The following is a 22,268-nucleotide window of genomic DNA, read 5'->3' as shown; positions in this document are numbered from 1 at the left end:
TTGTTTTTTTTTTTTCTGGAGTCAGTCTGGTGTGTTGTTTTATGAACTTTTCTTTTCATCATTATCGTTCACTTATAACCTGAGCCCATGCTGAACAGTCCTGTAATTTCTCCAGTGTTTATTTGAGGCATCGGCTGTTGACCATGCCGCCTCGGCACCCTCCGTGCAGAGATTACCAGCGCGTGTCCTCACGCCCGCCTAGGAGGCTCTGGAGGTTTTGAAAATAATCTTCAGCTTTGCTCGTATCTTGACATCTCACGAAAAGTCCTCCCAAATTATTACACATCAAGAAAATCTGCCTCTGCACTCCAGGAAGTGCTGACAGTCTGAAACTTAAAACGCCGACGCAGGGGGGCTTTGAGCAACTTCAGACAAATCCCTCGAGACTGTCCCTCCGAGACGCCCTTAGGCGGTCTTTCTCTTTACGTAAGGCACGACGCTAGTTTTCCGCTCGCACGCGGTTATTGAAGCCTTTGGGCTCACATTTCGGGGTGCGGAGACGCGCGTGCAGCACTCAGCGTGTTCCAAGAGCCCGCAGGTCGTGAGGCTCTCCATGCCCCCCCAACCCCCCCCCCCCCCCGCGCTTCATCCACCCCTCCCCCTCCTCCCATCTTCCCCCTCCCCCGCTTGGCTCCCCGTAGGTGTGCGCCTGCGCCGCCGCCGTCCTTTCCTGGATTCAGAGGCGGGCTCACACCCTAGACCCCGCCTCTCGCCAGGCTGGCCAATCCTGGGCTCGGATCTGGGCTCGTCAGAATGGCGCCGTGGCGGCCCGGTGCCCGGATGTCCGCTGCCTGAGGCTCCGCCCCGCCACGGTCTTGCATCCTTCCGGCTTCGTCGTGGAAGGAGGACTGCGCCTCGTCTTCCTGAAGGTGGGGTTCGGGGGAAGGCCAGCCCGCGGTCACGCCGGCTGTGGGAAGGGAAAGTGGGCTCCCCGGGCTACTGTTTCCGGGTGCTCGGGGCGTGGGTCGAGCGGGGATCGGACCGGGGACTAGGAGGGCTTCCGGGGGCGCCGCGGGCGCTCGGCAGGCGGGAGTTGAGGAGCAGGCCGGCCGCGCGGCGGACTCGCTCCGTGGAGGCCCCGCCGCGAGCTCGCGTCTGGGGGGTTTCCATGGTGACAGTAAACAAGCCTCAACTGCCTCAGCTACAACTGCCAAGTCCCCGGGGTTCCACCCTCCTCTAGGTGCTCTGAGGGCCGGCGAGGTTCCGGATGTGAGTGGGAGCGTGGAGACGAGGAGCCCGAGGTGAGGGCCGCCAACCGGGTGGGCTGACGCCGGGCCCTTGGGACAGTGGACCGCGGGCGCGGGGCTCGGCTTAGGAAGGACAGGTCCGTGATGGAAGCCGCACGCCCGAGTCCGTGCGAAGACCGTCCTGGGTGCCGGAACCGCGTGGCCGAGGTTTGAGGGCCGGGGCGATGGCCGAAGTTGAGAGTGACAGCCCGACTTGGGGGTATTCCCGACGGGTCCGGCCGCGTGGCTGAGGCTGGCGGCCGGCCGGGGGAGTGGGGGGACGGGGTCGGAAGTCTGGAGTCACCCCGATCGGGCTCCGGCCGCGGGGACTAAGGATTGGCGCCCCTGACGCCGCCTCCGAGGCGCACGGTGGATAGAAGAGCGGCTCTCGCCTAGCGCCATCTCCCCAGGCGCTGCTCGCACGCGGCGCGGCGGACGCGGGCGATCGGGGGGCAGGGCTGAGCGTTTCTCCCCCGCGCCGGGACGAGCTCGGCGGTTCCCGGGCAGGCCGGGGCGCTGGTCGCCGTCTTGAGAAAGGATAGCGCCGGCTCACGTGGCTGGAGGCGCCCGGAGTTTCACAAGACTAGTAGGAGGGACGACTCCGCCCACGCCCGGCCCTGCATCGCCGCCGGCCTTTTCCTCGTGGCGACCCGGCTGTCGATCCGGGCCCTCGGAGGTGGCGTGTCGGCGTCTGGGGGTGGTGGCGGTGCTGGAATCTTCTCCTAGGGAGGTTAGTCGGCCGTCGCCTCAAGTTCCTGTACTTTTGAATGTGTTTGTGGATCTTTACGGTTCTGCTGAAACTTGCGGTGGGCCTAGCCTGCCGGGCCTTCCCTGGCGCGCGCTCGCCGGAGCGTTCCCGAGGTAGCCGGACGCTGGCCCCAGTCGCCCCGCGCGTACCCGCGAGTTAGCTCCACGTGCCCGAAGGCACCCAGTCGGGGCACCCTCAGCGGCCTTTCCTGACCCTGCCAGCCGGGGCACAGACGATTTGGCCTTTTTTTTTTTTTTAACCTACTACAACTACTTGCGAACCGTCGCCTGCGATGGGTGCTGCGGAGTGATTGGGCGAGCGCGCAGCGCGGGAGGCCGCCTGGCGGCTCTGCGGAGTCATCTCCGTAGCTCGGGCAGCTTGGCTTTGAATGCTCGAACCTCGTAGAAGAGAGAGAGGGCCGTTTTGGTTTATTTGCGTGTTTGTGTGTGAGCGAGGGTGTTAAACGTAAGAGGGCGATTTGAGAGACGGTTTTCCAGAGTATGGGTCCCAGGGATCGAACTGAGGCCATCATTTTTGTCAGCTCGAAGCGATATCAAGGTGGTTTGTTTGAACCCCCTATGAAGTGTGGTGTGTTTTTTTGCTTGTTTGTTTTCGTTTTGGTTTTTCGAAACGTTTTACCTTAGTACTGGCTGTCTGGGAAGTCACTTAGCAGTTCAGGCTGGCCCCGAACTCAGAGAAAGCCTCTTGTCTGCTGGGTGTTGGGATTAAAGGCGTGCATTACCGTGCCCGGAGATACCGGAGAGTTAAATAAAAGTCACTTAATTGGTCAAATCAAGATATCTTGGAATTGTTACTACTTTAGTGAAGTCTTTTTTAAAAGAAAGTTTCTTTTGTGTGTGCTGCCGAGTAGAGGTCAGGGAAAAAGTGGGGCCAGTCAGTTTTTTCATATTGTGTGCTTAGAGATTAATTATGAACTCAGGTACATCCTTCTGAGAACAAGCGTCTTTAACCCACTGAACAATCTCGAAGTACTTTTTAATAAAGAGTTGTTTTAGAATTCTTACTAAAATATCTCAGATTATTCGGTAGATATAAATAGGTCAGTGAAGTAACATGCTTAGTGCTAATTTTTGACATTTTTTCATTTTAAAGTAGAAGCTTTGTATTTCTAGTGAACGTTGAGAGATTTGTAGTTTATTCTGTTGTATACCTAAAGTTTTATTTAATAAATGGTATCTTTGTTCCTGGCTCTTTTGGAACTATGCAGTACAGGCTAGTCTCGAATTCAGAGATTGCCTACATTCTCGTTTAGATCCTCCCCTTCGAGTTTTTCTATAACAGCCTGACTGTACTAACTCACACTGTAGACCAGGATGTAGATCTCAGATTTTTCTGCCTCTGCCTCCCATGTGCATGCACCACTGCCTGGTTGATAATCTTGTTCTTAAGACTGGAAGAAATCACTCACTAGAGACACAATCGGTATTGGGACTTAGGTCTGACTGGGACAGCCTTCTATTACTAAGGGTTTCTGTCTCCACCATTTGTGTTAATGGAGGGTTCTTAGCAGAGGAAGAATTAAACTCAAAAGATCACCATATTTTATTTTGAAGCAAAATAAACAAAGATTTGTTGCTGAGGATTATAACTGGGACCTTTTATTGTAAGGAACAAAATTAATTTTCCATAAAAATGTAAAATGTTAACATAGAACACACACATGGATGAGTGGGTGTGGGCAGATCCTACTAGGAACATGCCGCGGTCAGAGGACTACAGCTTTGATTTCCTTTGCTGCTGGTGGATTCTGGGATGGATAGAACTGAAGACATCAGGGGCTGGAGAGATGGCTCAGTGGTTAAGAGCATTGCCTGCTCTTCCGAAGATCCTGAGTTCAATTCCCGACAACCACATGGTGGCTCACAACCATCTGTAATGAGGTCTGGTGCCCTCTTCTGGCCTGCAGGCATACACACAGACAGAATATTGTATACATAATAAAATAAATAAAAAAAAGAACTGAAGACATCAGGCTTTTAGCAGATGCTTTTATCCTGTACTCCTTTTCACTTGGAAATTTCATTTGTTTTTGAGACAGGGTCTCCATTGTAGCCAGGGCTGTTCTGTAGTTGGCTCTGTAGACCAGACTGGCTTCAAACTCATCAACTCATCATTCTGCATCTGCCTCTTGAATGCTGGGATTAAAGGCGTGTACCATCGTGCCCTGTAGTGCTATTTCATTTGTATTTTAATGAATAAAGCTGGCCTGAATTTCAGATTGTAAAACAGCCGATCAGCCTTACGGACTAAGCAGGGCTAACACACCTTTAATCCCAGTAGCCACAGTAGTTTGTCATAGAAACTGGAAGGTAGTGGTGCATGCCTTTAATCCCAGCCCTCAACATGAATATAAAACGGGAGGAGACAGCTGTCACAGAGTCTCAGTCTGAGATCCCTGGAGGTAGGACCACCATTTCGGACTGAGGTAGAGGTAAGAGCCAGTAGAATGGTTGTTTTGCTTTTCTGACCTTCAGGTTGAACCCCAATTTCTGTCTCTTCGTTTTTATTAATCGTGCTACAATGCCAAAACTCCTTTTCAATTTTTACAAGAGCAATATTGCCCTATATCCCAGGCTGACTTCAAACTGAGGACTCTCCTTCAGATTCTCAGTGCTGAGATTGAGAGCAGGCTACCACATACAGCTTCAGATACTATCCAGCTGACAAGTTTGAGTCAAGCTGAACAAGATACTATCTCATTTGGTAAGTAGACAGTGTCTTAGCAATCTCACAAATTTTCACTCCAAATCTGCCACCAATAGAAGTTCATTGCAAGCCAAAGTGATTTTTATTTTTCTTTTTTAATATCAGCTCTTTGTTTTTTCTATAAATTGGTAGTTACCTTTGCAAGTTACCTTTTATTGGGACTGTGGTCCTAACAAACAGGCACTCCCTAGTGGTTAGTGTTCTCTATGTTGTGTAAAGCTGTGTTTCATGGGGTGTGAGTGTGCCTCCCTGCTAGGGAGTGAGGGTTGAGAGATAGACAACTGGGTAGCCCAGTAATCCTACTTGTCAGGTGCTAGCATTAAAATGTAGTGAGATTATTAAAGCCTTTTTGACACAGAGTTTGTCTGTGTAGCCCTAGCTGTCTTGAAACTACCTCTTGTAGACCAGGCTGGCCTCGAAGTCAGAGATCAGCCTGTCTCTGCCTTCAAAGTGCTGGGATTAAAGGCGTTGTGCCAACACCATCCGGCATCTCATGTTTTCAAATGTGTATATTTTTCATACCCCTTAGATTCTTTTACTTGCACCCTTTTCCTCTTCCCTCCTATTCCCTCTTGTGTTGCATGTATACCTGTATATTTTTGATGTTTCAATAAGTTTTTAGGTTGTTCACACACTGTTCTGAGTGAGGGAACAGCATAGCATTACCATTAAACATTTTAAGAATTGGATCTTAGTTTGTACTTTGTCTCTAGTTGTAATGATTTCTCTCTCTTGTCTGTCTGTCCTGGTTTTTCAAGACAGGGTTTCTCTGTGTAGCGTTGGAGCCTGTCCTGAAACTCTTAACTCTCTAGACCAGGCTGGCCTCGAACTCACAGAGATCACATGCCTCTGTTTCCAGAGTGCTGGAATTAAAGATGTCTGCCACTGCTGCCACCACCCTGTTAGTTGCTGGCTCTAGTTCAACTTGCTCTCTTTTCTCTTTTTCTTTTCTTTTTTTTTTTTTTTAATACTTTGGAGTCTGCCTTCCTAACTGAAATTAGTTTGTAAAACTAAATTTTGAAAATGGGAAGGTAGTTTTGGCTGATTAAATGTACTTTAATTATAGAGTATATAGCTTTGGGCTAGAAGGTTTTTTGTATTGTTTTTGTGTTTTCAAGACTGGGTCTCTCCGTGTAACCCTTTTTGGCCTGGAACTTGCTCTGTAGAGCAGGTTAGACTCAAACTCAAAGAGATCCCCCTGCCTCTGCCTCCCACCTGAGTGATTAAAGGTGTGTGCTACCACCAACCAGCAGGAGGTTTGTTATTTTAAAACTAGATACACAAATCATGCCTGTCTATGAATCAAACACTTAGGAAATGGGCTTTGGAGAAGGATACTGACTGGAGTTTGAGGTCAGCCTAGATTTCAAGAGATTCTCTTGAGCCAGTCTTAAAAGCCAGATGTGTGTAGGCCTTTAATCTCTACTTGGGGAGGAGGAGGCTATTGAATCTTCTGAGTTTGAAGGCAGGAAAGATGGATGAAATATTGAACTACTGGTAACTGAAGTTTGTCTTCTGGAGGCTAGATGTCTTTTGAGCTGAAAGTGTATTCAGTGTAACTCAGACCAGACAAATGAAAATTGATCTCAGAAGGAAAAACACAAATAAATGGTGGCAAGAAACGAGATAGGGAAAGGAAGTTTTTTTTGTCTTAGAAATTTGATTCTGTGGTGTTCACATTATTAAGCAATTTATGTTGCTAAAACTTGTCAGAAAACTGATTTCCATCGTCAGTTCCAATGTCATATGCCCCTCCCCCCCCCAACAGGGTTTCTCTGTAGCTTTGGATCCTGTCCTGGAAGTAGCTCTTGTGGACCAGGCTGGCTTCCAACTCAGAGATCCGCCTGCCCCTGCCTCCCAAGTGCTGGGATTAAAGGCGTGTGCCACCACCGCCCAGCTAAGTTCCAGTGTTTTTTGGAAGACTACTGTCTTAGATATTAACTCATTTCAAAATTTAAGTGGAGGTAAGAGTAGCTTGCCTAGACCCCTATATCTACAGATTAGCCTGATTTAAGGATAAAAATTCAGGGACTGGAAAGATGGTGTACTTCTTAAAGAACTTTTGTTGGTGTTGCCCAGAACCCCGGGTTCAATTCTCAACAACCCTGAGATGTTATGCAACCCCTTTTTTTCAAGGAAATCAGATGTCCTCTTCAGACCCACATACATCAAGTAATACATGCAGTACATACAACAAACCTGTAGGTAAAATACTCAAGACTAACAATCTTTAAAAGGGCTTTTTAAAGACCTATGTAAAGTTCTTACATAGGACCCTAGCTCAAGTCCCAGCACACATAAGCTGGCCAACAGCTATCTGTTGGAATGTATGTGATGCATATAAAATCTCTTACACATGAAATAATTTTTTATTTTTAGTTTCTCAAGATAGGGTATCTCTGTGTAGCTCTGACTGTCCTGAAACTTAAGTTTAGATCAACTGACCTTGAATTCAACAGGTCCCTTTGTTTTTGCCTCCCCAGTGCTACCCTTACCACCACCTGGTAATTTTTTTAAAGCGTTAAAAAAAATTTATCTAGACTGTGGCGGTGCTTGCCTTTGATCCTAGCACTCAGGAGGCAGAGACAGGTGGATCTCTGAGTTTGAGGCTAGCCTGATCTACAGATCAGTTACCTGGACAGTAAACCCCACCTCGAAAAACAAAACAAAACAACAAAAAAACGATGTTTAAATACTAGGAAATTTTGATCCCATAATGGTGCATCTGTAAATGCTAATGTTTTGTATTTTCCCCTTGGTAAAATATTTATGGTGTTTGTTTCAGGGAATGTTTATTAAAATATTTAAGGCATTTGTTCCCTGAAACTGCCAACATTTGAGGTGTGGTAATTTGTCCCTGGGTGGTAAAGCCACTCTTAGGCACATTTATGTTTCTCAACTCTGTTCATTTTCCCCTCCAGAGTAGTGATTGTGGTTGAGTTTGCAGTAGCATTTTGGGCTCCTGTAGCCAGTTACATGAGACCTGGTTTTTCTTTCTCTGTGCCCTCCTTAGGAACCACCCATCCTTTTGTAAGTGCTGGGGAAGGTCTCTTAGACCCTGGGGCCCCGTGCCATAGGTAGTTGAGCCTGCTTAGTTCTGTGACTGACCATTTTAGAAAATTTCTCTTTCAGGGAAGTTAACAGGCCTGGCAATCTGTGAGTATACCTTTTTTTTCAGCTGTAGTTTCTTTAGCAGAATTTATACACCACATACTCATATTTCTCAATTATATGAGAGGTAGCCGCTAATTCATGATGGAATTTTCTACTCAATTGATGACAGTCTAGTAGCAATACTTTTCATAAACATAACTAAAGTTCATAATTTATTATATTTATATAATAAATATATATAACTTCTTATATATATTTTTATATATAAGAAGTTATATTCTTCTGTTTTTCATTTTTACCTTAGCTATCTTTTGTTTTTCCTAGACGGGGTTTCTCTGTAGCTTTTCAGCTTGGCCTGGAACTACTACCTCCTGTAGTAGTTCCTCGAACTCTCTGCCTCTGCCTCCCAAGTGCTGGGATTAAAGGTGTGCAGCACCACCGCCGGTGCTTTCTTAAACTGGAGACATAAGAATAACAATGAATAGGCCAATTGTGGTGTGCGTGCCTGTACTATCATTTGGGGATAGGTTGGAAGATGTTTTTCCCCCCCTCGGGTAAGCATTAGCTTCATAACAAGATTGAGGCCTGTAGTATGTAAAACCTGTTCTGTAGGGTCAGGCAGTGTAACTGTTCTATTCTAGGCTTAGTACAGATTTGTCCTTTGGTTAATTTTAGTACTAGTAGTTGAGCGTATGGTTGGATTTGGCATGCAGTGTACATCGTCGATATCTGTTCTAATACCTTAACATTTTTTTTCATAATTCTTAAGTGAGTTCTTGACATGAAGAAATGATTAAAAAGTTGAATTGAGCAGGTGGTGGTGGCACATGCCTTTAATCCCAGTACTTGGGAGGCAGAGGCAGGTGGATCTGAGTTTGAGGCCAGCCAACAAGAGCTAGTTCTAGGACAGGCTCCAAAGCTACAAAGAACAAGAGCTAGTTCTAGGACAGGCTCCAAAGCTACAAAGAAACCCTGTCTCGAAAAACCAAAAAAAAAAATTGAACTAAAAATAATTAATTTAGGACTGAGGGTTTTCTTCAGCGATTGAGAGCACTTACTTGGCATATACAAGGCTTTGGATTTGATTCCTTAGCTCTGGAAAATAAAGCCAAAAATTTAATGGTTCTGTTTTGTTAGGGTGTTGCATGCCTGTAATCTCAGGATTTGGGAGGAAGAGCTAGGACTGCCACAATTTTTAGGCAAGCCTAGACTACTCAAGGGAGATCTCTTCTCAAGCAAAAGAAAAACGTTAGACTAACTTACTACCTGGAAAGTTTGAGGATAACGTGGGCTCTACATAGTAGTATCCTTTTCATTTCTATTTTCGGGTTTTTGAAATAGGGTTTCTTTGTAGTTCCTGGCTCTTCTGGAACTTAGTCTAGGCCAAACTGGCCTCTTAACTCAGAAATCTGCTCCAGAGTGCTGGGATTAAAGACCCTTGCTACCATGCCTCCTTAAATGTCACTTTTTTAGGACTCTGGTGAAAGCTAATATTACTGCATTACATTTACTGATGTACTTCTTAGTTGATTTCCTATTCGACTCCTGTGTCATCCCAGGAAGGCAGAACTATGCCATTTTTTCCATTTTGTAAAATTTTTGAACTTGATCCGTAAACCAAGCTGGCCTCCCAACTGCTGGGGTTAAAAATGTGCGCCCCCCACCCACCCCTGTTTGTGGTTTTCTTTGTCAAGACAGTTTCTCTATAGCTTTGGAGCCTGTCTTGGAACTAGCTCTTGTAGACCAGGCTGGCTGTGAACTCACAGATCCGCCTGACTATGCCTCCAAGTGCTGGGATTAAAAGTGTACACCACTACAGCTTGGCTTCAAAAAAGTTTTAAGACAGTTCATGTAGCCAAGGCTGATCTCCACCAAGTTGGTGTGTGACCTGGATCTCCTTCATCGAGTGATTCTACTTTGCAAGTGCTGGAATTACAGGTGTGAGCCACTGCTCTGGCTAGTGTTTATACTGCCTATATACGGTATTTCTTGGTTAATGAGCTTCTTAGTTAAGTGAATTTTATGAATACTACATCACCTAATCATTTCCCATTCTCTGACCCTCATAACAATCTTTTACTTCCAATCTTGTCTCCAGTATGTTTTCTTCCCTTTTTGTTCTTATCTTTACAAATGTTTGTAGCTCTGGCAGGTTTCAAGTCCAGGGTGGCCTTGAATTCATCTCCTGCATTACCGCATTAATTAGCCTTGTGAAAAATTGGGATTATAAATATGTACCCCATAGAGGTGGTGGTAGAAGAAATAGGAGTTTTAGAACCATTCTGTGCTACAGACCATGTCCCCAAAAGAAAACAAATCAAATTGTACCATCTTCATGAAAACAATTGACTCCCTGTTGGTTTTAGGATACAAAATGCCATATAGTCTCATGTCGTTCCCAAACTTAAGACTTCTGTGTAGCCGAGGGAGACTTTATGCTCAGCTTGATTCTCCTAACCCAAAACCGTTGCTTATAAATACCTTAAATTTGAGAATTCAGTTCAAATATAGAGTAAGCCTAAAAAGCCCCAAGTTCTAGGTTCCATCCCCACTACAAATGAAACCCAGAATGGTGACTTGTAGTTTTTTGTAGCTAGGAACTACAAAGAAATCCTGTTTATATGACATAGAGTTTTCATAAAAATCCTTTCCTCAGCTTCCTAAATGTTGGAGTAAAGGATATATGCAGTGCCAGTGTCATGACCCCCAACTTCTTTATTTTGTAATGTCCATAGATACATAGAAAGAAATTGTGCTCAGTGTTCATTTGTATCAAGATTTAAAATTAGAGGTGAAAAAACTAGCTGAGTTCTGGTGCTTAACATGCTCAGTCCCGGCTTTAATGCACAACATTCCATAAAACCAGCTACAGTGGAGCACTAGGCATTCAAGAGGAAGGGAGAGGAGGATTGACAAAAGCTCAGCAACAGAAGTTACCGAGAGTAAGCACCATGTTGAGTTGGAAATTAGTCACCATTCCTGCCACTCAAAATCAAATACACTCCATTCATAGTCTTTGCTACCCTTTTAAGTCTTAGGGTGGTTAAGTCCTACCTTGTCTTTGTTAGAGCTGTTACTGAAACCTTGTCTATTTCTTACTGTATCTTGTCCTTTTAGTCCCGAACGTGGTTATTTCTGTAAAATTTCCTTCTGTAAAGTTAATTCAAGCAATCAGAATCTAAACCAAAAAAGAATTTGCAGCCATCACTTGGCTTCAGTTAATAATAGCCCTACATGTTTCTTTTTTCTTTATCTGTAAGTTTTTTTTTTACAAGAAATAACCTTAGTAACAATTTTAAAGTTCATTGCGTGTATACGAGTGTTTGCCTCTACAAGGGTGCTTAGGTCAGGACAACTTCAAGTACTTTCGCTGTGGATAGAACCCAGGTGTCAGTCTTGAAAGGCCTTTCCTCATCTCACTGTTGGTAGCTCACTCCTTTAATCCTAAAGGCACTCTAGGCAGAGGCAGGAGAGTTCGAGGCCAGTCTGATACCCAGTCAAGGCTGATGTAGAGAAATCCCATGGGGGGGGGGTAAAGTCATTTTGGGATTGCCTGTTGGACAAGGGTTTTAGGAATTGTGATTTTAAGAAATTGTGCTCTTAAAAGGTTGAGGGGACAAATATCTTGGAGGTGTCAGCCATTCGGGGTTAGGGCACTTTTTTCCGATTGCTGATATTAAAGGCGTGCGCCACCACTGACTGCCCGACAGGAGTTGTTGCTTTTTAAAGTTATGCTTCAGCATGGGAAATATCTGAGTTCATGGTCAAATAAAGTATTGCGTGTCGGCAGGTTTCCATTCTGTAGTATCCAGTTCGAGATGATTCGGTTTTACTTGGCTGAGACTTTTCCGCTTCAGTGCTGTCGTTCTCCCCTCCCCCCACAGCGGGTAATTTGGACCTTGCCCAGGTGGCTACTTCACTGCTTTTACGAAGAACTGGCGAGAAGTCTTCCCCTTTCCTTTCCCTCCTTCCCCCATTTCCGGCGCTGGCCAATCGCACGGTTCGCGGGCCACACCTGCAGGCACGCTTTTCCCATTGGTGACATATTGGCGGGCCGGCAGGGCACTTCCTTCTCTGCACCCCGTGACCCGAGTCCTACCGCCGCTGTAGATCACGCGGTTTCTGCTTCCCGGACCCCGGACCTGAACGCCCGTCCTCGGCGTGGTGAGCCTCGCCCGGCGCCCGAACCTTTAGATTACCGATCGCGAACTCGACCTGGCCACCTGAAAGCTTTTCCCGCTTCGATCCCTTCCACTCTCTACGGCCTGCGCGAGTTCCTACTCCTTCCTTCCCCTCCCCCACCCCGCCGCACCCCTGGAGGCTCAGGAGCCTCCCGCCCCGCCCCCTCCCGGAAGCTCCCGCCCGAGCCCGCGCAGGCCCCGGGGCGGACCTTCCTGCCCGGCCGGCGCTCTGAGCGCGGCGCGGTCGACGGCCGGTGCAGGCCGCGGAGCAGCGTCACCTTGCCTTCGGCCCTGCTTCCCGCCAAAACGCGCCTCTCTAGGGGCTTCGCTCCGGCAGAAAGCGCTTGCCCCTGGTCATTTAAACTTCCATTTCAGGTTGAGAACAAAAAGAAGATGCACCTGGACTTTCCCCGGACCTCTCTGCGTTTTTAAAGCGTCGGGTGGAGTTGGGGTTCGTAAGCCGCGTTGCTTATCGAAAGTAGAAGTCACTTCTGCCTTCCGCCGTGGTAAGTTTTAGAGCAGAAAAGGCAGGAGCGTGGTGCTTTTAGCCGCGACTCTCGTGGTCTTAGGAGTAGAACTTTCTGAGTAAGAACCTGCCAGGACGCGCTCCCGGCTTTCCGGAGGTTAAAACTAATTTACAAAATGGAGGGCGAGGGCGGGCTCCTAGAGAAAACTCCGGCGACTTCCTGGAACTCGAAGATGCGTAAAGGAGGAGGGTGTAGTTTTGCTCCCACCAAGCGGGCCCTGAACAAAAGAACTAGGTGGGTGGTGCTTGAACCGCCCTGTTTGTTCGGCCGATAAATTTAACTAGTCCGGGATTCAAAGGGCGCACCTCCTTTATCTTCCTTGGATCTACCTGAAGGCAGTGAAAATCCAGTCTAACCAGTATCACCGAGTTGGTAGTGTTAGAAAAGCAGAGTTTCAGCCTGCATTTCTTAAATTTAGGAGTTCATTTTCACTAGTTATCGAGCGAATGGTAAGCCTTGGTTGGTTACAGTATTAGGTGCTAGTCGTTTGCAATGATGCAAATGGTTCCAGTAGCGTGTCATACAATTAAATCTGAATCTCTGGGTGTACGAGCATTACTTTTAATGAGCTCCAGCTTTCCATCTGCTCATTTTCCTGGGCATATCTCCACAGTTGACATTCTCAGGTCTCGCACCAGTGGGTTAATACAGGTCTAGCTGCCAGCTGCTTGCCCTGTCTCCAGAGAGACCTCAGGTTTTATATACCACTCTGAAAGCAGAAGACGGGAGTAAAATGGTGGAAGAAGGGTCTTTGAGATGTCACGGGCAGGAATATGGATGATTTTTTTTTTAAATGAAAACCTGGTTACTAGAGTATTGGAAACTACTACTTTGAATCAGGTTTCTAACCAGTTACCCTTATGTAATCGCAGGAACTGTGAGACAAGGTGAGGGGAATTACCTGTAGATTAAGAGGGCAGGAAAGACGAACTATCACCTTTCCAAAATGGAAAATGCAGCTTAATTAATCAGATAATTTTTGTAAAAAATTACTTTATGTATGAGTGCCCTACCTGCGTGTTCGACTTTATGCCAGAAGAGGGCATCAGATCCTACTACATGTTTGAGCCACCAGGACCTGCAAGAGCAACCAGTGTTCTTAAACCCCTGACCATTTCTCCAGACGCTATCAACGAATTCATAGGATTCAGCTCATGTTCTCTTCATTTGGGGACAACTTTGACAGAAGGATACTTGTGGCTATTAGTGAAAAACACATTTCTATATTAGCCACCATGAAAAATTGATCAAATCAAACCCCAAATTTATGTAAATTTACAAAAGAAAAAAACTAAGCAGCAGTGTCTTTGGTGTCAGACTCCCCCAGAAGGAATTCTCAAACTGTCAGAATCCAATAGCCTTGCCTCTGTGCCACCCTAACAAGCTCTCTGCCCAATTTAGATTTTGTTCCATACACTTACTGTCTGCAGCCAAGCAAATGGGTTATTTGCTGATGTCCTCTACACATGAAAAGATAAAACAACATGGAAACCGTTGGTCATGGGGCTTGCAAAGATTAGCTTTCTCTGATCCCAGCTCCGGGAATTCCCCTCTGTAATGATAATACGTGGATTCTGAGGCTATAAGACCAATCTTGGGTTTTGTGTTTGTTTTGTTTTGTTTTTAAAGGAAAACTTGTACCTTCCGTAAGTGTTTCCTACAGAAGGCACCTGTGGTGGTTCTTTAAGGTAAGCTATTAAGATAAGTCAATGTACATCGTAATTGATTTAAGCAAAGGAGACCAGAATTGTTAGTTTTAACTGTCCGCTGAGTTTTATTGCTTTTAATTCTAGCAATTGGGAGGCAGAGAGGCACGTGGATCTCTTGAATTGTGAGGCCAGCCTGGTCTATGGAGCTAGTTCTAGGACAGCCAGGGCTACACAGAGAAGCCTTGTATTGGGGGGAAAAACAGAGAACAAAAGTTCTCTGACTAAAAGAAAAGGAGGTGTAGACACTTGTTTGTGGAAAGAATGATTTCTTGCCCTGCTGCCTATACTCTTACAAACTTATCAGGCATCTAAAGTAATTCTGTGTTTTGTTCTTCTTGCTTTCTGCATGTTTTCAGTTTTGACTAAGCTGCTATACAGTTTGAAGGAAGGTGTTGACCCAAGTGGCCAGCTAATCCCTTGCTAATCTTTGGCTTGCTGTGGTTGTGCTCAGTCTGCTAAGGATGAGGACACTGGACAACAAAACACTGTCTTAAGTGGGGTCCCATGTGGCTTTGAAGATACCTTTTAAACCATAGTAGAGGGTGTTAGGAAAGGGTAGACACAAATCAGGTTTGTGGAGAACAGGAAAAGGTTTTGGAGCAGTATTGCAGCTTAGACATGGAGGATTATCAGGATTTAGCTAGACAAGGTTAGGCAGAGGATATTTGGAGGGAGTGTTAATTACTGTATCTCAAATTGTCCAAGAAACAGCGGGGAATTTATAGGCACCAAGGAGACGATAAGGAAATGATACAAGCTAGGTAAGAAAGTAGTTATGAATGTCTGTAGAACCTGAATATTCTATTCACAATTGTTCTAATAACCATTGGGAAATAGGGCTTAGAAGTGGGGCATTGACATGATTGGGTTACAGTTGTGCTTAGAAGTTAAGGATTGTGTTAGGTTAGCAGGGAATGGGTTCTTTAGGAACTAGGAATATGCGAAATTGATGTGTGAGGAATGCAGAACCAGGCTATGTGGTGGTACAGGGCTGTAATTCTAGCTACTGGGAGGTTGTGAGGCAAAAGGACCAGACAACTTAGACATTAAATTGAAAGGTTTAAGAGCTTGGGGATATGTATAGTTCAGTAATGGAGTATTTGCTTTTCATGTGCAAGGTCCTGGTCCAGTCCCCAGTACCACAAAAAAGGAAATACTTTGGTCTGAGTATAGTTCTCTGGGAAACCTTTCAACTGGTACTCCAAGCTAACCATGATTTGCTTCAGGAGTCTTTAGCTTAACAGTGTGAAAAGGTACTGTTTTAGTTTTTCATTAAGGTTTGTGTTATGACTTGGCCCAATTGTAGCTAATGCAAATGTTCTGTTCATATTTAAGAAAGCCTAGTAGAGATTATGAATTTTGGGTAGGGTCATTTGAGATGAAGTTTCAGCCCTGTCTATTCTGGAACTAGTTTAATAGACCAGGCTGGCCTTGAACTAACAGACCCACTTGCTTCTACCTCCCAATGGCTGAGATTAAAGGTATGCATACCACTAGGATGTACATATTAAGTGTATATTTTGCTTGAGGTAGTTTCAGTTTCTGGTCTTATTGTAATGTAAACATTTTAATTTATTTAGTTTGTGTACATTGATGTTTTGCTTGCGTGTATGTGAGGGTGTCAGGTACTCAGGAATAGAAGTAATAGACAGTTGTAGGTGATAAGACTTGAATCCAGGTCCTAGAAGAGCTGCTAGTGCTTTTAACCACTGAGTCATCTCTCCAGCTCAAAATGTAAACATTTTTATAAGATCAACTGCATACTTGAATATGGCTAGGCATGGTGAACATACCATAATCAACCAGAGGTGAGGTTAGCCTGAGCTGGATGTAAAATCCTAGAAAACTTGTTTCCAAAGAAGAGTAGGATTCAGGAGGGCTGGAGTCTTTTGTGAGAATGAGTTGTGTGCTCAAGACAGCTGGTTGGATCTGAGAATATCTTTATAGAGATTAGTTTCTAGAGTTTTTATAGAAACAGAGTTGGATGTTCATTGGAGGATTGTGGCAATTCAAGCCTTGGAGCTGTAGATTTTTTAGTCTGCAGTCATAGATGAGTGAGCATGGCCAGTTGTGACTGGATAAATCCTAAAGAGGATTTCCAGGAAGGAGTGTTTAAATTCTGTGAAGATGGAAGATGAAGAAGGCATTTCTTTTTCTTGGACAGATGCCTCAGCCAGTAAGAAGATGGCTTTTTAATCACTGGGAGCAAAGGAGACAATAGAGGGGCCTTGAGATTTTACAGAAAAAGGGAAATCAATTAGTAGCTAGAGAAAACTGGTCAGAGAAGGCCAGCTTTCTGATAATGGGTTAGTACCATTCACCATTCACATTCAGTGCAAGGAGGGAATGTTCAGTGAATGTAAAAGACTATCTAGGTTGGACGCCAGGCAGAGTTGCTATAGTTACAGTTTCTTGTTTATAAGTTCTTAGAGATTCCGTGGTTTTGCTTTAGTTGGTTTCCCTGATCCTTAAAGGAGTTTGAAGTTGCCCAGGCAGGCAGCTAGTAGTTTTGTAGATGTGGTTGTCCATACCCTCCCTCTCCTGCTGCTGCTGCTTTTCCTTCTCCTCTTCCTCTCCCCCCCCCCCCCCCCAACAGCCTAGTGTAGTACAGATAATGCTGGCCTTGAAACTTCTCATTCCACTGCTTTCCATATTCTGGAACTCTTGAGTTTCACAAAGCCATGCCATCTTGCACTGAGCTTACTAACCTCCAATTTGGGTTTTTTATGGCCTGGTTCTTTCATGATTGTATCACTATTTCCATCTATGCAGGTGGTAGTTGAGGCCTAATAGATAACCTTGAGGGCAGCTTTGCTACAGAGACTTGACTGTTTAAAAAAGGTCGGTTGAGTAGTGTTCCTGCCCTCTAGTGGGTAGTGTTTAGAATTGCAACTAAATATTCAGGACTGAGGTCAGCTTTTGAAAATATATGGACTGAGAAAATTAAATAAATGGACTGGTTAAAAAGGTCTGAAATCCATGAGAAACTAGTCTAAAGACACTTGTGTTTGCAGCTGAGTGACTCAGGCGCAAGGTACGGTACAATAGAATCTTGAGCTGTGCACTGAAGAGTGATATGTCAATTGTTTATTGGAGGGGACAAAACACAATCTAGGTTATGTGGAATGAAGAGAAGGAAACTGGTCTGAAGGAGAAGAGGGAGTAAGGCTGTCTGAAAAGTAGGAGGGGTTTTAATTTGGGATTTCCACAGTGAGATTTCACCTAGGTATTTATAAATTGCTGTTGCCAGTAGGGTCTAGGGATGGGCCTTGGAAGTTACTGAGAAATAATTGGAGGTAGAGTCTAAGAAAAAGATTTATGGATCTATTCCACTCCGATAGGGTAGATGAACTTAAATCTGGAAACATCACATTTTTCCATAAGGGTATGATCAGGTGTTGGTTCCTGAAAAAACAGGATTAATATATGTCCTAGCTTTGAAAATGGAATTACGGTTACTCCAACATACACACATGTACCCTGATTTCTAGCATACAAGTAAAGCCTGCTAGAACTGCTAGAACATACAGGGATTTTAGTTGAGGCTTATGGTATGATACCTAGCATGTGCCTGCAACTTTTAATTAAAATTGCATGTTTATATAATTATGTATATGAGAGATAAAGGCTATTCTCATCTCTCCCTGTCATGCTATAGGCAAGATAACTTTTCTGTCTATAATCAATTTTCAGTCGACAGTCAATAAGTTATCCCAATGTTAAGTAGTAGTGCCGTTAGTACCACTTGACAGGATGGCATTCCAATCTGGTATAGACACAGGTAAGTGGAAATTTTGGCAGTATTTAAGTTAATGACAAAACAGGTCAATGGTGTTATTTTCTTCTTACTCCCTATAGTTGAGTATGTGTGAGACATCCGTAGTCTAGGTGGTGATAACTAGGTAGCCAGAGTTTATCGTGAACTTGATCTTCCTTGTCTTCACTTTAAATTTAGTTACAGATGTGTACTTGCTTGCCTTGTCTGGCTATTTTTTTTCTTTTTCTCCCCTCCCCCCCTTTGTGTCTAATCTCTATTAATGTTTTGAGACAGACTATGAAGCCTGGCTGGCCTGGGATTTGCTATATCTACTTGCCTCTTGTTTCCTAGTTTCTGGGATTAAATGCATGCCATCACCCTGGGCCTGGCTCTTATTTATTTGTTAATTTATTTAATTATTATTTTCCAAGTGTTTGGTGAGTGCATGTGGAGGTCAGAAGTCAAGGCTCTCCACTGATGCAGGGCGGGGGCTATCTTGGTGACCAAACTTGGTAATCAGATTTGACGAGGAATACTTCCATCTTGCTATCCCCTTATTTTATTTTTGAGACAGTCTCATGTGGGCATGTAATGTGGTAATAGTTGAGGATGACCGGAACTATTACTTACTGATCTATTGGTTTCCACCTGATACATTTGTCCATGCTCTTAAAAAAAAAAACCCATTTACAGTTGTGAGGTGGTGGTACACACCTTTATTCTCGGCTCTGGAGGCAGAGGGAGTTGGATTTGAGGTCAAGCATGGTCTTGAGTGAATTCTAGCAACAGCCAGGGATACACAGAAAAGTCTTATTGAAAAACAGAAACAAAACTCATTTACATGGGCTAGGGTCTCAACCTTTGTGGTGATGGGTCTTTTGATGTTGAGTTAAACTGCATACACAGACTAGGCAAGGGGATGGTTAGAGTGCTATGACCCCCCTTGGTTTTTTGTTTACTTTATCTTTATAATTGTGATAGCACATAAGGACACCTGTGTCTTTGGGTGCTGTATTTTTTGGTACTTTTTGGGGTACTACCATATGGACCAAACAGGCCACCTTTGGAGTTTTTTTTAAAGATGGGACTTAGTCTTCAGCCCAATCTGGCCTAGAATTTAGAATCCTGGTTCACCTTTCTTTTTGAAAGGGAGTCTCAGTCATGTAAGTCAGATTGACCTGGAACTCAAAACTATCTGTCTCCTCAGTATTGGAATTAAAGGTGTATACTGCTATAGCTGGTAGCTTACTAATTATTCCTTATTTTGTTTTTATCCTTCTGTCTGAATTTTGAAAAACAGTATTTAATGAATATCCTTACTATGCATTTTAAATGAAAGTTGTATAAAGTAGGTTTTTTTTTTTCTTTCAGCTACCAAAAATTGCCCAAGCTTGTGTGACATCAACCCTGTCAAGTGTTCATGATGCTGGGCCCTGAGGGAGGTGAAGGCTATGTGGTCAAACTCCGTGGCCTACCCTGGTCCTGCTCAATTGAGGACGTACAAAACTTCCTCTCCGACTGCACAATTCATGATGGGGTCGCAGGTGTTCATTTCATTTATACTAGAGAAGGCAGGCAGAGTGGTGAGGCTTTTGTTGAACTTGAGACAGAAGATGATGTAAAATTGGCTCTGAAAAAAGACAGGGAAAGCATGGGACACCGATACATTGAGGTGTTCAAGTCACACAGAACCGAGATGGATTGGGTGTTGAAGCACAGTGGTCCAAACAGCGCCGACAGTGCCAATGATGGCTTTGTGAGGCTTCGGGGACTCCCGTTTGGATGCACAAAGGAAGAAATTGTTCAGTTCTTCTCAGGGTTGGAAATCGTGCCAAACGGGATCACATTACCTGTGGACCCGGAGGGCAAGATTACAGGGGAGGCCTTCGTTCAGTTTGCCTCACAAGAGTTAGCTGAGAAAGCTCTAGGGAAGCACAAGGAGAGAATAGGGCACAGGTATATCGAAGTGTTCAAGAGCAGTCAGGAGGAAGTTAGGTCATACTCAGATCCACCTCTGAAGTTCATGTCTGTGCAGAGGCCAGGGCCCTATGACCGGCCTGGCACAGCCCGGAGGTACATTGGCATTGTAAAACAGGCAGGCTTGGATAGGATGAGGTCTGGTGCCTATAGTGCAGGCTATGGGGGCTATGAAGAATACAGTGGCCTCAGTGATGGCTATGGCTTCACCACTGACCTGTTTGGGAGAGACCTCAGCTACTGTCTCTCAGGAATGTATGACCACAGATATGGAGACAGCGAGTTCACAGTGCAGAGCACCACCGGCCACTGCGTCCACATGAGAGGGCTGCCCTACAAAGCAACGGAGAACGACATTTACAACTTCTTCTCTCCACTCAACCCTGTGAGAGTTCATATTGAGATTGGTCCTGATGGAAGAGTGACGGGAGAAGCTGATGTGGAGTTCGCCACCCATGAAGAAGCAGTTGCAGCTATGTCGAAGGACAGGGCCAACATGCAGCACAGATACATAGAACTCTTCCTGAATTCAACAACAGGGGCTAGCAACGGGGCTTATAGCAGTCAGGTGATGCAGGGCATGGGAGTGTCAGCTGCCCAGGCCACTTACAGTGGCCTGGAGAGCCAGTCAGTGAGTGGCTGTTACGGGGCCGGCTACAGCGGTCAAAATAGCATGGGTGGATATGATTAGTGTTGTAGAAGCGTTTGAGTTATTTCAATCAAAAATTTCACAGGCAGCCAATAAGCAGTCAAGAGCAGTTTATAACTCTAGAGGAAGCTGGGGGACCCACTTTGCACCATGAGTTTGTGAAAATCTGGATTAAAAAATTACCTCTTCAGTGTTTCTCATGCAAACTTTTCTTCTAGCATGTAATATTGAGTAAACTAAAACTATTTTCTTCCGCTTTTCTCAATTAACATTTTTGGTAGTATACTTAAGAGTGATGTTATCTGAGTTAAGTAGTTTTAAGTATGTTGAGTGGATCTTCAAGCACACCACAGTGAACACACTGGGGGACATGTACTTTTCTGGTGAACTCAAAGGTGCTAGATCCCTGATGCAAAGAGAAGCATTTCTCATGTTCATTCTAGTTTTATTTTCATTTAAATCTTTAGGTTAAGTTTAAGCTTTTTAAAAGTTAGTTTTGAGAATTGAGACACAATACTAATACTGTAGGAATTGGTGAGGCCTTGACTTAAAGCTTTCTTTGTACTGTGATTTCCTTTTGGGTGTATTTTGCTAAGTGAAACTTGTTAAATTTTTTTGTTAACTAAATTTTTTTCTTAAAATAAAGACTTTTTCACAATGACTGGCACAACTTATCTACTCAGCGAAAGGCAGTAAACTGGGTGGTGGAAAAGGATTTATAAACCCTTACTATATTCCAGAGCAGATTTAAAAATAGGGGTGTTAGCTTGGTGGGGTTATCAGCATTTAGGAGAATGAAGCAGACAAATCACCATGAGTTTAAGGCCATCTTGTTTTATATAGTTCTAGGATGGGTAGAGATTGGCAGTTGGGCGCTCACAGTTTTAGGTTGAAAAGTAGTGTGTGCATTGTAGAGACAGTGGCTGTAAACAGTCCAATATGAGGAAACATAGGCTATCACCTGTCCTTACGTAATGCTGCATACTATTGGAAAAAAGCAAGTTCATGTGTTCTGCCTGCATGTAAGTGTACTGCATGCATGCCTTGTGTCTGAAGCACCTGGAAGAAGGCGTTGGACCCTCAGAACTAAAGTGCCTTAAAGTTGAGCTATCTCTCGCCTTTTTTTTTGTTGAGGGGGGGGTTATATATCATAACTTTTTTATTGGAGTCTCAACATTGTAAATACTAAGTTCAGAATGAGTATTTTCATTCCGTGTGAGATAATTGTCCAGGTAGTACAAAGTTTTTTTTAGGGAGGGCAAGGATGGCCAGCTATTAAGTACAACAGATGAGCCAGAGAGGAATAGATGTAGGAACCCAAATCCTTGGGAGCACTTCTTGAGTGTTCACAATGGTGTGTCATATTAGATGTTACAGTCTTCTATTTGTACAAAAGAACCAGTTCTCCAACCTAGAAACAATATATTGTGGAGAGAATCTGGCAATCTTACCCAAATCTCAAGGGCATTGGTTAGAGAATTTTACCTTTGCATAGCAAGGGACCTATAGTATCCTATTTCCTCTGTGCCACACCTGAGTGCCAGCTAGTAAGCTGGTTGAGTTTACCAGTGGTCTTAAAGCATGCAAAAACATCTTTAACCATGTGTAGCTGGCAATGTTAGGGATCAAAACACTGGTCCTCTTTAAGAAGTG

The 22,268-nt window shown here is 44.6% G+C and overlaps 1 protein-coding gene and 1 long non-coding RNA gene across 6 annotated transcripts; one reads left to right on the top strand and one right to left on the bottom strand.

Annotated features, from left to right (window-relative positions):
* Positions 1-741: 741 nt before the first annotated feature.
* On the top strand, positions 742-20,805 carry Hnrnpf (heterogeneous nuclear ribonucleoprotein F). Of its 5 annotated transcripts, none has more exons than XM_087904374.1 (4): positions 742-869; positions 12,372-12,502; positions 14,153-14,211; positions 19,361-20,805. In XM_087904374.1, the coding sequence occupies exon 4, from the start codon at positions 19,410-19,412 to the stop codon at positions 20,655-20,657; it is 1,248 nt and encodes a 415-aa protein (XP_087760500.1). In that variant the 5' UTR covers positions 742-869; positions 12,372-12,502; positions 14,153-14,211; positions 19,361-19,409; the 3' UTR covers positions 20,658-20,805. The 5 variants fall into 5 exon arrangements, with proteins under 5 accessions (XP_087760500.1, XP_087760501.1, XP_087760504.1 ...); XM_087904375.1 differs by lacking the exon at positions 742-869 and adding an exon at positions 1,104-1,241; XM_087904378.1 differs by lacking the exon at positions 742-869 and adding an exon at positions 1,852-1,956.
* Positions 3,564-11,704, bottom strand: LOC146895268 (uncharacterized). The gene is made up of 2 exons (XR_015000981.2): positions 10,870-11,704; positions 3,564-3,895 (listed from the first exon to the last, which is right to left on the bottom strand). It is a non-coding gene; the product is annotated as an uncharacterized LOC146895268 (long non-coding RNA).
* Positions 20,806-22,268: the final 1,463 nt, after the last annotated feature.

This window comes from Myodes glareolus, chromosome 3 (assembly GCF_982192425.1).
Source record: "Myodes glareolus chromosome 3, mMyoGla1.1, whole genome shotgun sequence".
Classification (NCBI taxonomy): Eukaryota; Metazoa; Chordata; class Mammalia; order Rodentia; family Cricetidae; genus Myodes; species Myodes glareolus.
The sequence above is the reverse complement of the archived record's forward strand: the minus strand, read 5'-3'. Positions and strand labels throughout refer to the sequence as shown.